Source organism: Urocitellus parryii, chromosome 3 (assembly GCF_045843805.1).
Source record: "Urocitellus parryii isolate mUroPar1 chromosome 3, mUroPar1.hap1, whole genome shotgun sequence".
NCBI classification, from domain to species: Eukaryota; Metazoa; Chordata; class Mammalia; order Rodentia; family Sciuridae; genus Urocitellus; species Urocitellus parryii.
This window is the reverse complement of record NC_135533.1, coordinates 33,878,500-33,891,313: the sequence shown is the minus strand read 5'-3', so window position 1 is coordinate 33,891,313 and position 12,814 is coordinate 33,878,500. Positions and strand designations below refer to the sequence as shown.

General features: G+C 37.1%; 1 protein-coding gene across 1 annotated transcript in view; it reads left to right on the top strand.

Moving 5' to 3' along the window:
• Col28a1 (collagen type XXVIII alpha 1 chain) overlaps positions 1-12,814 on the top strand; it is a 160,377-nt gene that overhangs the window by 71,254 nt on the left and 76,309 nt on the right. The window contains exons 21-24 of the mRNA XM_026391533.2: positions 872-940; positions 1,569-1,637; positions 5,578-5,646; positions 5,991-6,059. Of these exons, the coding sequence (XP_026247318.2) occupies positions 872-940; positions 1,569-1,637; positions 5,578-5,646; positions 5,991-6,059 (276 nt within the window). The remainder of the gene's footprint in view (positions 1-871; positions 941-1,568; positions 1,638-5,577; positions 5,647-5,990; positions 6,060-12,814) is intronic.

The window sequence follows — 12,814 nt, the reverse complement described above, 5'->3', positions numbered from 1 at the left end:
GTAGTTAGGGAGGAAGAGAGCAGAAAGGGGAGGAAAAGAAAAAAAAGGTGCTTTAAGTTTTCTACCCAAAGTTAATTTTTTTTATTTATTTTTCAGTTTTTGGTGGATACAACATCTTTATTTTTATGTGGTGCTGAGGATCGAACTCGGCACCCTGCGCATGCTAGGTGAGCGCATTACCGCTTGAGCCACTTCCCCAGCCCTATCCAAAGTTAATTTTTTAAAAAAATCTATGAACTCTCAACTTCTAAAAAAGGATGTAAGATAACATACAGTGGAAGATTGAGCCCGGTGCCATGGCACACACCTGTAATCCCAGCAGCTCCAGAAGCTGAGGCAGGAGGATTGCAAGTTCAAAGCCAGCATCAGCAAAAAGCAAGGTGCTAAGCAACTCAGTGAGACCCTGTCTTCAAATAACATACAAAATAGGGCTGGGGATGTGGCTCAATGGTTGATTGCAACTGAGTTCAATCCTCCATACCCCCTGCCACAAAAAAAGATATACTATAGGCCATTAAAATGAAACAAAAAAAGGAAAAAATTGAAATTTGAAGTGTACTCCAAAACTTATGTGGAAGACATTGCTATAATTTAACGAAACATTTCTTTCTGAGCTTCCTGGCATACAATACAAAAGGGAAAGACGGTGGATTGCAACATCTGTATTAGCTAGTGAAAAGTTGCACAAGAGATTAAATTTCTTCTAACACTTAGGAATTAACTGAATACATTTAATAAAGAACACTGAAATCTTATGGATTGACTACTTTAGCAATGATTTACAAAAGGTGCTCAAATTATTTTCACATTAATTTATGAAAGACTAATATTTTAAAATTAGACATTGTAGTTTTTTTTTCCTCTTTTCAAGGGTGAACAGGGCATTATGGGCCCTTTTGGAATGCCTGGACCATCAATTCCTGGACCACCTGGGCCAAAGGTATATATTCTTAGAAATTTTTTCCTTTTACTTGGATCTGTGGCAGTTAGAGGGGAAAAAAATTTATATTTTATGATCCCAGTAGATCATGATTTAGTGAACTAGAATTTCTATTTTGGGAGATCCGTAAGAAATGGTCTCATTTAACCCTGATATTTCACAGATAAGCAGACCAACAGCCAGCAGTAGAGTTAGCCACTGCAGTTAACAGAGTTTCCAGTGTTAACTTCATCCTGTACTACTTCTTCCAAATCCTAGACCCCAGGGCAGGCAAGAATTTTATTGCATTTATTCAGAAAAAAATTTACTAGGATCTATAATTGAAAAGCTTGGCAGAAAAGAAATACTCTGAGTTTTAAGAACATCCCCAGGCATTCTTACAGCTTAAATATTTGAGTCTAAATTGCCACTTATTATTTCAGTGGGTTTTCTCCAAACAGCTGTAGTAGTCTTTATTGGCAAGTTTTATTAGGATTTGAACTTCCCCTCAAATTTGTTAAAAAATATAATATTTTAAGACTTGAGTTGGTAGATTAAGCTCTTTCAGATTGGCCAGTCTCTTTTATGCTGTATGCCTTGTGGTTTCTCACACAACTTGGAGCCTGTGAATGTTATTTGAAATGTACAGGGAGATAGAGGAGGTCCTGGGATGCCTGGATTTAAAGGAGAACCTGGACTTTTTATTCGAGGACCAAAGGTACGCTTTATTCATGTTCTTTTCCTTTCTTTGCATGTGAGAAGTCGACTTAATGCCTGAAGTGTTAGTTTTTCATGGCTATGACAAAATACTCGAAATAATCAACTCCGAAGGAGGAAAAGTTTATTTTGGCTCATGGTTGCAGTCCATGTTTGCTGGGCCTTCTTGCTTTGAGCCTGTGGTGTCATAGTGTATGATGGCAAGAATACATGGTGGAGGCCTTTTCAACTCCAGGCAACTAGGAAGCCAAGAAAGAACAGGAAGAGGCCATGCAAGGTCCCATTGTCCCCTTCAAAGGCACATCTACAATGATCTAGCCTCCCCACCTCTTAAAGTGTCTACCACCACCCCATTTTAGTGCCCACAGACTGGGGTCCAAGCCTTTAACACATGAACCATTGGGGGACAGTCAAGATCCAAAGCCTAGTACTTATTAAGTGGATTTTTCTACTTGTAAATTCTCTGTGTTGATGAGATAAGTTTTAGAACTATATTCTTTAAAAATCATTTTATTTTTTTACACATGTGGAAAACAGTAGTTCCTATGGTTATATTTTTGCTGATTAGACAATTATTTGAAAATGCTGTTTTTGCAATGTCTGTGATATAAGGGTTTTAATGGCCTCTGGCTCTTTCATTTATTTACTAATGAGAGCATAGCTGTTTGCAAGACACTGTCCAAAAGATCTCACATTTGGAAGCTTTATTGGATCAAAGTTTTCCTTGCTTTGATTTTTCATCCTTTTGAGTTACTTCAGGTGAAAACACAAATAATTATACAAGAGCCTAACCAAACCAACTGGTTTTCCATGGTCACAAATCACCATTTCCCTTTTCACACTATACCCAACATTGCAGCAAGATTTAGCATTTATAACATTCCTAGGTATCAACCATCTCTGTTTATGGGAACAGACTTCCAGGCCCCATAATTAATATTTATTAAATGAATAGTGTATTGCCATGGAGCTTTGAGGCACATTTCTATATTCTCGTATCATATGTCGTATCTTATGTCTCATTTAGCTAAAAAGGTTAAAGTACTTAAACTGAAAAAAAAAGTTGGAGTCATCTTTTAAATGAAACATAATTCACAACCTATTAAAAACGGACATAAATTGGAGTTTTGAAGATCCTCCATTCTTCTTACTGTTTTAGCACTTCTTCCTGCTGGAGTGCTGAGTGCCCTAGTTTGTCCAAGATTGAGGGTTCTTAGGATGCTAGGCTTTCAGGACTGAAGCTGGGAAAATCTTATGTAAACTGGGATGGGTTCTTCACCCTACCCCAGACTTCGTGTTATATGGAACCTAAGCTATGTAGACAGCTCAAGAAAATAAAATTCCCTTTTTTTCCCCCCGGTACTGGTGATTGAACTCAGGGGCACTCGGCCACTGAGCTACATCCCCAGCCCTATTTTGTGTTTATTTAGAGACAGAGTTGCTTAGCGCCTTGCTCAGTTGCTGAAGTTGGCTTTGAACTCATGATCCTCCTGCCTCAGCTTCCCAAGCTGCTAGGATAACAGTTGTGTACCACCGCCCCTAGATAAAAATTCCTTTTTTCTGGTGAGAAACTGCAGACATGACTTTCTTTAATTACATCAGTGTGACAGTTTTCATCCTATTTGATAACTGTGTATGCACAAATCCATGATTTATACTTATCTCTCTGGACTTCCTTTGAAATAAGAATAAAGTCTAATTAAATGTGCTGCTAGAGTTTCCAAACCTCACTTCTTTCCTGCTGATGAACATTGGACATTGTAGGTAATTGTATTTAAAGATATTTGCTTTCAACCAAACATTTTCCTAATCCTTTGGGCTCTAATGCTATTCTTTCTGCCATTATTTCCTAATTCATTAGCTTTTACGGAAGGTCACATGCTTCTTTGAATGGCCAATGGAGGTTTTTGCATATTAATTCACTTTTGTGTACTATTTCAAGGAACTCTCAGACCCATTTCAAAACACCAGATTTCAATTTTCATCCAAATTTCTGTTGAATGAAAGACTTCAAAGTAAATCATTTTTAGGACATTCCCTTGAATCCAGTGCAGAAAGGCCAAGTGGCAAAATTCCGTATATAAAAACACTGTGAAGAGTTCAAAATAAAAATCTACCCCTATTCTCTTGATATTTCCTATTAACATTAGAAGCAACCAGCTAAGTAAAATTTTTTGCAGGAGAGAGGGCAAATATATCTAGGAAAAGAAAATGTTTGTAAACTGTGTTTCTATGTGGTTTTTTTTTTTTTTGCCCCATACTGTGGGTGCAGAGGTTAATCAATAACAGCTGATGATTGATTATTGCTTGGAACTTAGATGAGAGATTTGAAAAGTGAATTTTGATTCCAATTTTTTTTTCAGCTTAACCAGGGAGGCAGTTATTGCTTTATTTTGTTGCAGGCCTTTTCCTGGTATAAGGATGGGAAGAAATGGGAATATTATTTGGGGACAAGTCTTGTACATGAATGTTCAGAGCTTAAACCTTAAATGTAATTGGAATAGCATAAAAAATTACTTCTGAGTTTTCAAACTCAGTGACCAATTTCCTGTAGCAGGGGATGTACTAAAATTCACCTCCTCTAAAGACTATGTGCTTTTTCTTTATTGTACATCTTTTAAAAAATCATACGTTTTTGTTGATGAAATAGTGCATTAAGTTTTTATATGGGGCTACACATTTCTTAGAGATCATTTTTAAGAAGTCTAATCACATAAAACTAGTCTCTTAGATTTACTAGGAGAAAACAGCTGTTGCATGGTTTCAAAATAAATTTATCATTGCTTTAAAGGTATGTGCTATTTTTCCTTCCCCTAATCAATCATTCAGTCATAGAATTAGGAAGTTTTAAAGAGTTAACTTTTGGACAACATTTTGGGTTGGAGTAGTACCAATTTGATCTCAGAATTTGCTTGTATGTAAAGAAAATTCTTGGGTATTGTTTATTTTTACTGTTTGAGGAAAATAAAAGTCTGCCTGTTTTTAGAGTTTTCTCCTAATGTAAAAAAAAAAAAAAAAAAAAAAAAACACATTTTAAAACATGAGCACCAGGAAGGGTGGTTTACTTTGATTGACAAGGTTGTAGGAGTTGCCACAGTAACTGAATGGCATGGTTTATTAGACTTTATATTTAACAAATCTTCTAAAAGATTCATTTTTTCCTTCCTGTTCCCCCATTTTACTTTATTCAAAAATCTTTTGGATTTCTATTTGTAAGAGAATTACATATTAAATTTTGTGTAATTACAATTACACAAAAATTACCTCTCCCTAAACTCTGAATGGAAAGTGAATGACTGCTGCTCAAAGTTTTGATGCCTGAGATTGTCACTATTAAGCAATATTTATAACTTTTCCTTAGTTCCCAAGATAGTGAGCCACAAACCATCAGTGTCCCATCCTTTCATAACTTAAAAAAAAATCTCCTTTTTTTTCGTTTGGGTTTATTCATTCCCCCATGTAATTTGGGTACCATTGATGAAGACAGTAGGTTTAATACAACAGCAAGGAGTGTAGAATTATCTATTCCACCCTGAAATTTTTGCTATGAATTTACTTTGCTTATTTCACATTGTGATTACTGAATTTTTAATGTTCCTCCCAGATTTTTGATATACTATTTGTTATTTTGAAAATTGAAATATTACCCACAAATCATTTTCTAATTCCTGATAATTGTGTTTCCAATCAAGGACTTTATAGTGGTTTCTATATATTCCCTACATTCAAACTGTACTTCTTCCCCCTGAGCTCAGGTGGATAAGGCTTCTGAAGAGGTAACAAATTGCCGAATGTGGTAGGATTATCTCCTAACATTTTTCAAATTATTCCTTTGCACTCATCAAATATTTCTTTGGTATATTGAGTTGGTGTTGCTTAAGTTTTGCCAGGTGTTTTATGCTTTAGCCTCATGATATCACCTGGTATTGGAATTTACCTAGGGTGCCCAAGGCCCTCAGGGACCCAAGGGTGCTCCAGGACTCAAAGGCGACGGCTATCCTGGTGTGGCTGTAAGTGTGGATATTTCCTTTTTTTCTTTATATATGTATTTTTTTAAAATTTTAAACTTACACATAATTGTACATATTTGTGGAGTACAATATGATAATTTGATAGTGTACATAAGGTACAATGATCAAATCAGGATGATTTGTATTTCAGTCTCCTTAACTATCATTTCTTCATGTTGGAAACATTCAAACTACTCTCTTCTAGTTTGTTATAAAATATGTAATAAAGAGTGTTAAACTGTGTAATGTTGCAAATATTATTCTCCTACCCTTCTTTCCTCCATTTTTTCTGAGCATTGCATTTTACAAAGATGCTCACTGCCCGCCTTTTGATGTTATCTCAGGGACCTAGAGGATTACCAGGACCCCCTGGACCAATGGGTTTACGTGGAGTAGGAGACACTGGAGCAAAGGTGAGATTTTTTTAGCAGGCAGTATACTAGTTTCTAAAAATGCACTTATAAGTGACTTTGGTGAAGGTGATTTAACATAACAGAAGAACAGAGTAGTCTGAAGCAATTGATGAAGTTATTTATCTTTACTTATGGACTTCCTGGGGCACTTGCACCATTATGAACATGCAGATTGTATGTTTTTTCTCCTGCTTCTCTGGTAGCAGCTCTATCATTCCCTTGCTGTTTCCTATTTCTGTTCCTAGATCAGGGTCTAATTCAGAGTCCCCCTCACTGTTCTAGCCATCTCTTTCCTGGGAACTTTCACTCAGCCCTGTGTCTTTAACCATTACTCATATACTGATGGTTTTCATTTCTAAATTCACTCCCTTACGCTTAGGCCTCATGAATCTAGTTTCTTACCAGATGTCTTCTCTTAGATTGGTTATAGACTAACTTAACAACCAGAATAGAACCTTGGCTTTTATTCCCCCCATAACCCTATCAAAGGCATTTACATCTGCCCCATGCTCAAGCTAGAAGACCTGTAAGTTATCCTTGGTCCCTTCCCTTCCCTCCTCTTCCTCCATATCTGGTCTTTTAGCAAATGCTGTCAGGTCTAGCTTCAGAATGTATCTTGGCTTTTGTTCCTTCTTCCACCAGGCAGACTACCACCATCTTTTGCCTGGGCCACTAACATGGCCTCTTCACTGTTCTTTCCTCTTTCACCTCTGCCCTCCTAACTTAGCAGGCAGAATAATCTTTTAAAACCACAAATCAGATCACATTCCCTTTCTTGTGGGATGTGACTTGGTGGCTTTCTTTGTGCTTAGAACAAACTTCAACCACTTTCCCTGGCCTTAGAGGCTCTTCAGGCCCCGACATAGCTTCTATCCACTTCTCTCTTCTCCTGTGTCTGGCCAATGCTGCTGGCCTACCCTGTTGCAGCTCCTCCAAGCTTCCAGCCCTTGGCTCTGTTGGGATGGCCATTTCTTCAGGTCTTAGCTCAAATCTCACCTCTCTGATCACGCATACAAAAAAAAAAAAAAAAAAAAAAACACTTTCCTCCCTTCCATGTATTTCCTGTGTAGAATGAATCACCTTCTGAGATGATTGTGCTCATTTATTGCTTCACATATTTCATGAGAATGTTACTTTTCCTGAAGGCTGGCTCTTTGTATTGCCCCCTCCTCACTTCCTGGTGGAACTAAGCATGCCACCCATTAGGAGCCCTATGATCTGTTGAATGAATGGAAAATGAATGAATGATCAATATCATTCCAAAAAGGGAACTTTCCCCCCAATATAATTACTCACTTAGTTTTTTTCATGCTTCTAAGTCTCTTGAGAGAGAAGATATTATATATGCTCCATGATGGTCTTTTTGTCTTTTTTTTTTTTTTGCCTCTCTGCTACAGCACTTAGAGATACTGCTCCTCTAAATGGAGCTGGTGACAATGGAGCTATTCCCCTGTCCCAGGTGGAATAAAAAATTGGAGACCCATGGCACTAAACATCATCTCTAAAGGAGATCATAACACTTGCTCCATTTCTGTTTCTTGAGTTAATTATGAGAGTCCAGTGAGAGGATGTATGTGAAAGTACAATATGAACCACAGACAGAGGACAAACGGGACACGGTTTGTTCAATGTTCCAGCTTGGCCTGACTTAGGACTAACTCAGATCCTTGAGCAAGCCTTGACATTTTCAGTAGATTATACTGAGTTTAGGTATTAAGATACTATTTTTTTCTTTAAGGTATAATATCAATCAAAATGTTTAAAAAAGCCTTTAATAGAAGGCTGAGGTTGTAGCTCAGTGGTAGAGCACTTGCCTAGCACATGTGAGGCACTGGGTTTGATCCTTAGCACCACATATAAATTAATAAAAACAAAGATATTGTGTCCATTTACAACTAAAAAATATTTTTAAAACTTTAATAGAGAAATGCAATAGGTAAAATCACAAATAGGTAAAATAACTTTGTTATTTTCTGCTGAGAGTGAAACATCGATAAAAACTTTTTTATACTGAATACTTCTGTAGTGAAGTAGAAGCTTATTCTTATTTAAAATAAGACACAAAATAAAATATTAAACACATACTGGACTGTGTTTGTATTCCAATTGAAACCGGTGATCATTTACATTTTCATGGAGTAGATTTTGAATGTCTTATGTAAGGATATATCATGTTATGTTAAATTGTACTATTGTGTTAGTGCTTTACATTTAGTATTAGTAATAAAGGAAAGTACTTAAGCACAGATGAAGAACATTTAAAATTTGGATTCTTGTGAATATTCCACTCTGATTATTTAAGATACAGACCAAAACATTTGCTGAATGATTTCATATGCAGTTCCCTCTAAAAGCTTCCCATATTTGCTTTTCATGTATATGTTTATTTTAAAACACCAAGAAAAAAAAGGTGTTCCTTGCTAGATGTCATCCTGCCTTTCTATTTTTTTTTTTTTTGAAAGACTCAATGTATTGCCAGAAAGTGGGTCATGAGTGAGACTCTCTTGCCTTTGTTAGCCCACAAGGGAGGCTGAGCAGAAGCATTAACCTCCACTGGCTTCCAACTGTGGGTAGAAGGGACAGAGGGAGCATTAGCCAGGACTCGCCTCTCTGTTCACTGCCTCCCTCAGAGGTGCTTTCCCTTCTCTCCATTACCTCTTGTCTCTTCCTGTGGAAAGTATGATAATCTAGACACATCCAGCCCCAGGAGGTGTTAGGGGAGTGAATTGGTCTTGAAACTTAGGAACTTGGATCATAAACTTGAAGGAAATTCTAAAAGCATGTATCAGCTTAAATAACTTCCAAAATCATCATCATCATCTCCTCCTCCTCCTCCTCCTCCTCCTCCTCCTCCTCCTCCTCCTCCTCCTCTTCTTCTTCTTCTTCTTCTTCTTCTTCTTCTTCTTCTCCTTCAACAGAGGCCTTGTGGCCTTTCTTCTGAAGAAAACATTTGGACACACACACACACACACACACACACACACACACATGGTAAAGAATGGAAGAAATTTTGAAAAATCTAATGTTCCTCTGATAAAGTGGAGGTGAGACTCAAAATAGCAAATATAGTCAATGACGGTGAAAAACTGAGAATTCAAATGTGTGCCAAGTTTCTCTCCTTCCATTTTGAGTTAAAATGACAGAGAAACTAAGTGTGTTGGAAAGGGAGAGCGAAAGGGAAAGAGAGATTATATAGGTATGTATATCCTGGTATGTTTTTCATTTAAACTCTGTGTAGTTACCTTAAAATTTTGGCCTTAAGGCATTAGCTTGCAAAACGAATGTGTTTTGAAATAAGGAAGCTATTAAGGTTGACGATTAATTTATGGTGGGTTTTTGTGATATTTAGTTAAGGTCACATGTGTTTAGCATATGATACAGGCATTAGAATCAAAGTTTTTATGTTTTAAAACATATAAAATGCAAACCCTGACATCTAGCACTCTTGTGGTACTCTGCGGCTTTTCCCAAGTGGAAAATTTTTTTACAGCTTTGGTGGTGACAGTCCTTCTACCTTGAATTTAATTCAAATTTTGACAAGACCTTCTGAGATCTTTCAAAATTTCTAGTAAGAACTTTCAAGGATAGGGTAGATATAATTTTAAAATCTACTTGCAAAATACGCTGGGAAGAGGAACTGACAGTTGGTTTCCTGTTAAGTGGGAAGTGTTCGTCCAGTGTCCTATGTCTGAATACACATCCTGGTGGGGAAGGCTAGTTCGGAGATGGCAGCCATCACATTCCGCTTTCTTCACTGGAGTCCTGGAGATGTTAGGAGGACTCCCGATGATTTAAGAGCAATCATGAAATCTCATGTCCTTTTCAGAAGCTATAGATAATTCTTGGCTCTTGAATTGTCACCCCAAAGGTCCTAGAGATACTTGTAGCCCAAGGACCGATTTTCTGTGTCTGAGCCTAAGAGTTTGTTTCTGGCCCTTATAAAAGTGGACTATCAGGCTGTCTCCCTGAGTTCCTGAAGGACAGAAACCTCCCTGTTGTTCTCTCAGTACTTTCAGCCCTGTCAGTGTCCTAACTCATCATAGGGAAATCATGCCTTCCCCTAAAGCTCTGGAATGGTTTATCTTAGGCCAGTCTTTAAATCTAGTCCGGATGTAGGGGCCTTCCAAGGAATTTTTAACCATCAAATGCTTAGGATAACATCTGTGGACAGAAAAGACTCACTGGATTGCTGTTTTTCGAATTATTATTATAATTATCACATATTACCTAAATGTTTCCAAAACATCATGGTATCTGTAACAACTCCCCTATTTTATAGATAAGGAAATCAAGACCAGAAAGGTTGAGCAACTTGCCTTTTTTAACATTTTGGATACTAGGTTTTGCGTATGAGAGGTAGACCATGAATATGATGAATGAATGAAAGACTGAATGGGTGAATAAGTCAAAGCAGAGGGAATGACTTACCCTGATCCACAGATGCTCAGTCTCTAATGCAGTCCATCTTCTAACCATCTCAACTCTGTACAGCTGGATTGTTTTGCTTTCTATCCTAGCTTTTCCATGGTCAAAACCTGAATTACATAAGCCTTATAAGCATACACTCAAACCCAAAAGAGTTACACATTTTTCAAAAACTTTAAATGTTTGAATATTGTAAATACATGCTTTATTTAACAAAAGTGGCCCATAGTCATAAATTAAAATGCAAGTCCATGTGAAAATTCCACTGAGTGTCATTATTCTAAAAATGTTCCCAGTGTCTGAATTGCCCCTCTGTTCTCTGCAATGGCTCACATATGTGCACACCACCAACAGGCAGTGATGGAACAGAGGACCAATTCACACAGATGCATTAGGAATTTGTGGATTCCACTGGCAGACATGGACTGGACAAGGAACTCCATTTTGAACAGGCCTGACAAAGAAGGCTGGCTTAATGATAACGAAGTTAAGGGTCTGTAACTCCAAGTGGACTTGAAACCCACCTCCCTCTAATATGCCTGAAAAATTGCTACAGGCCAGACCCATTATTTCAAAAGAGGGCTAATTAAAACCAGAGCCATATAAAGTTGGAATGTCAGGCAATTTGACCCATAGGTTTCAGAAGAGGTCAAATTCAAGACCAGGGAAACTTGACTAGGTGACTTTTCAAGGTTACTCCCTGATTGAGCTCTATGCACAATGCCTGGAGTCTGAGCTCACTCCAGGTTACCTTATGACTTTCAGTGTTCATTTAGTCTCTTCTTGTTATTTCCCTACACTCCATTTTTTTCTCAAGAGTACCTGCATCCTTTCCCTGTAGTCCTGAAGTTGCACATTAAATTCCCTGAACATTCACTGCCCACATCCTGTTAAACACATTTTTGTTTTTAATAATGCAGTCTGCAGAAACTTGCCCCCAGTGGAAAATTATGTTGAGAATGAGTACCAGAGAGCATTCTCTTCTCTTTTCACCGGGAGCACTACCAAGTGTTTCTAACTTACTAAATGAGAAAGACTTTCTCCAATGAGATTCTTGGCACAGGGCAATCATGAGTTGATTTTGAGAAAATGAAGAAACAATAAAAAACAAAAACCCAAAAACCCTTTAGCAAGTTTTAAAATTATCAGGGACTAGTAGATATGGACTATTTTGGGTGAATACTATAAAGTTCTAGGAGAGAAATTGATTTGAAGACTTGAAATTATTTTAAATACTTTAAAGTTGGGAAGATACCAAAGGAAACCTGATAGCAATTTGAATACTGTGTTTTCTAGCATCTTCTTAATTATTTCTTCATTCCGATAATAATCATGCTGGTAATTGTCACTGTTTCCCTCTTTATATCAAGGCCTGTCAGTGAGAAATGACCAGGTGATATGACAGCAGGCAGTCATTAGTCAATGCTTATGGCCAGGACCTGGGTTATGTCTATAAACTTAGAAGAAAACCTCTAAATTTTCCATTGCCAATTCTGGCAGCCACATGGAGGTATTCAAGAGTTACTAAACTGTGACATATGCTGAATTACATAATTCATTCCAGAGTGGTATTTATGTTTGTGGAAGTTGAGGACTTAGTAGTTATATCTTAATTTTATTTAAAAGCCAGAAAGAAAGAACATCAAGCAGATGTTAATTATCACTTTGATGTCTCCTACCTTATTTTAAAACTCAGTCACTCCTTGGCTTCACCAGTTAGTTAGTGGAATCTTCAGAGTACCATTCTTTGAAAAATTCTTAAGAGTGATTTTTTTTCACAGTGAGTTTCATTTGGTTTTTATTGTCCCCAAAGTGAAAAAGCATGAAATCTCTTTGTGAACAACTGTAATTTGCTTTCACAGTCCTCTCAAAGAGTGTCCTGGATTTAACTGGCACAAACAAAGGAAGAGATAATGACTAAAAGCTTTGTTAATATGTGTGTGTTTTAGGGTAGGGGGAAATAGTTTAATGGGCTAATTATTTCCTCAAATATTATATTTAAAATTTTATAAAATATGTAGGGTATAATAATGGGTTATTTTCTTATCATTGCTCTGCCCTGAAACCTCTGCCACTTATTTGTGATCTCAGTAAGTCATTGAATTTCCCTGAGACTCAGCATCCTCATCTGTGATTGGGGACAATAATGTCTACTTCACAGGGTTATTCTGAGAAAGTAATAGGATAATGTATATAAGACTTTTTAAATGAAGTCTAATATATGAAAGCATTATAGTTAGAAGTATTCACCTATGCTTTATTCTGCCAAATCAAGCACATTGTAGGATGGATGAAAAGAGAGATTAAGAATTTGTGTAGGTAGGATGCCC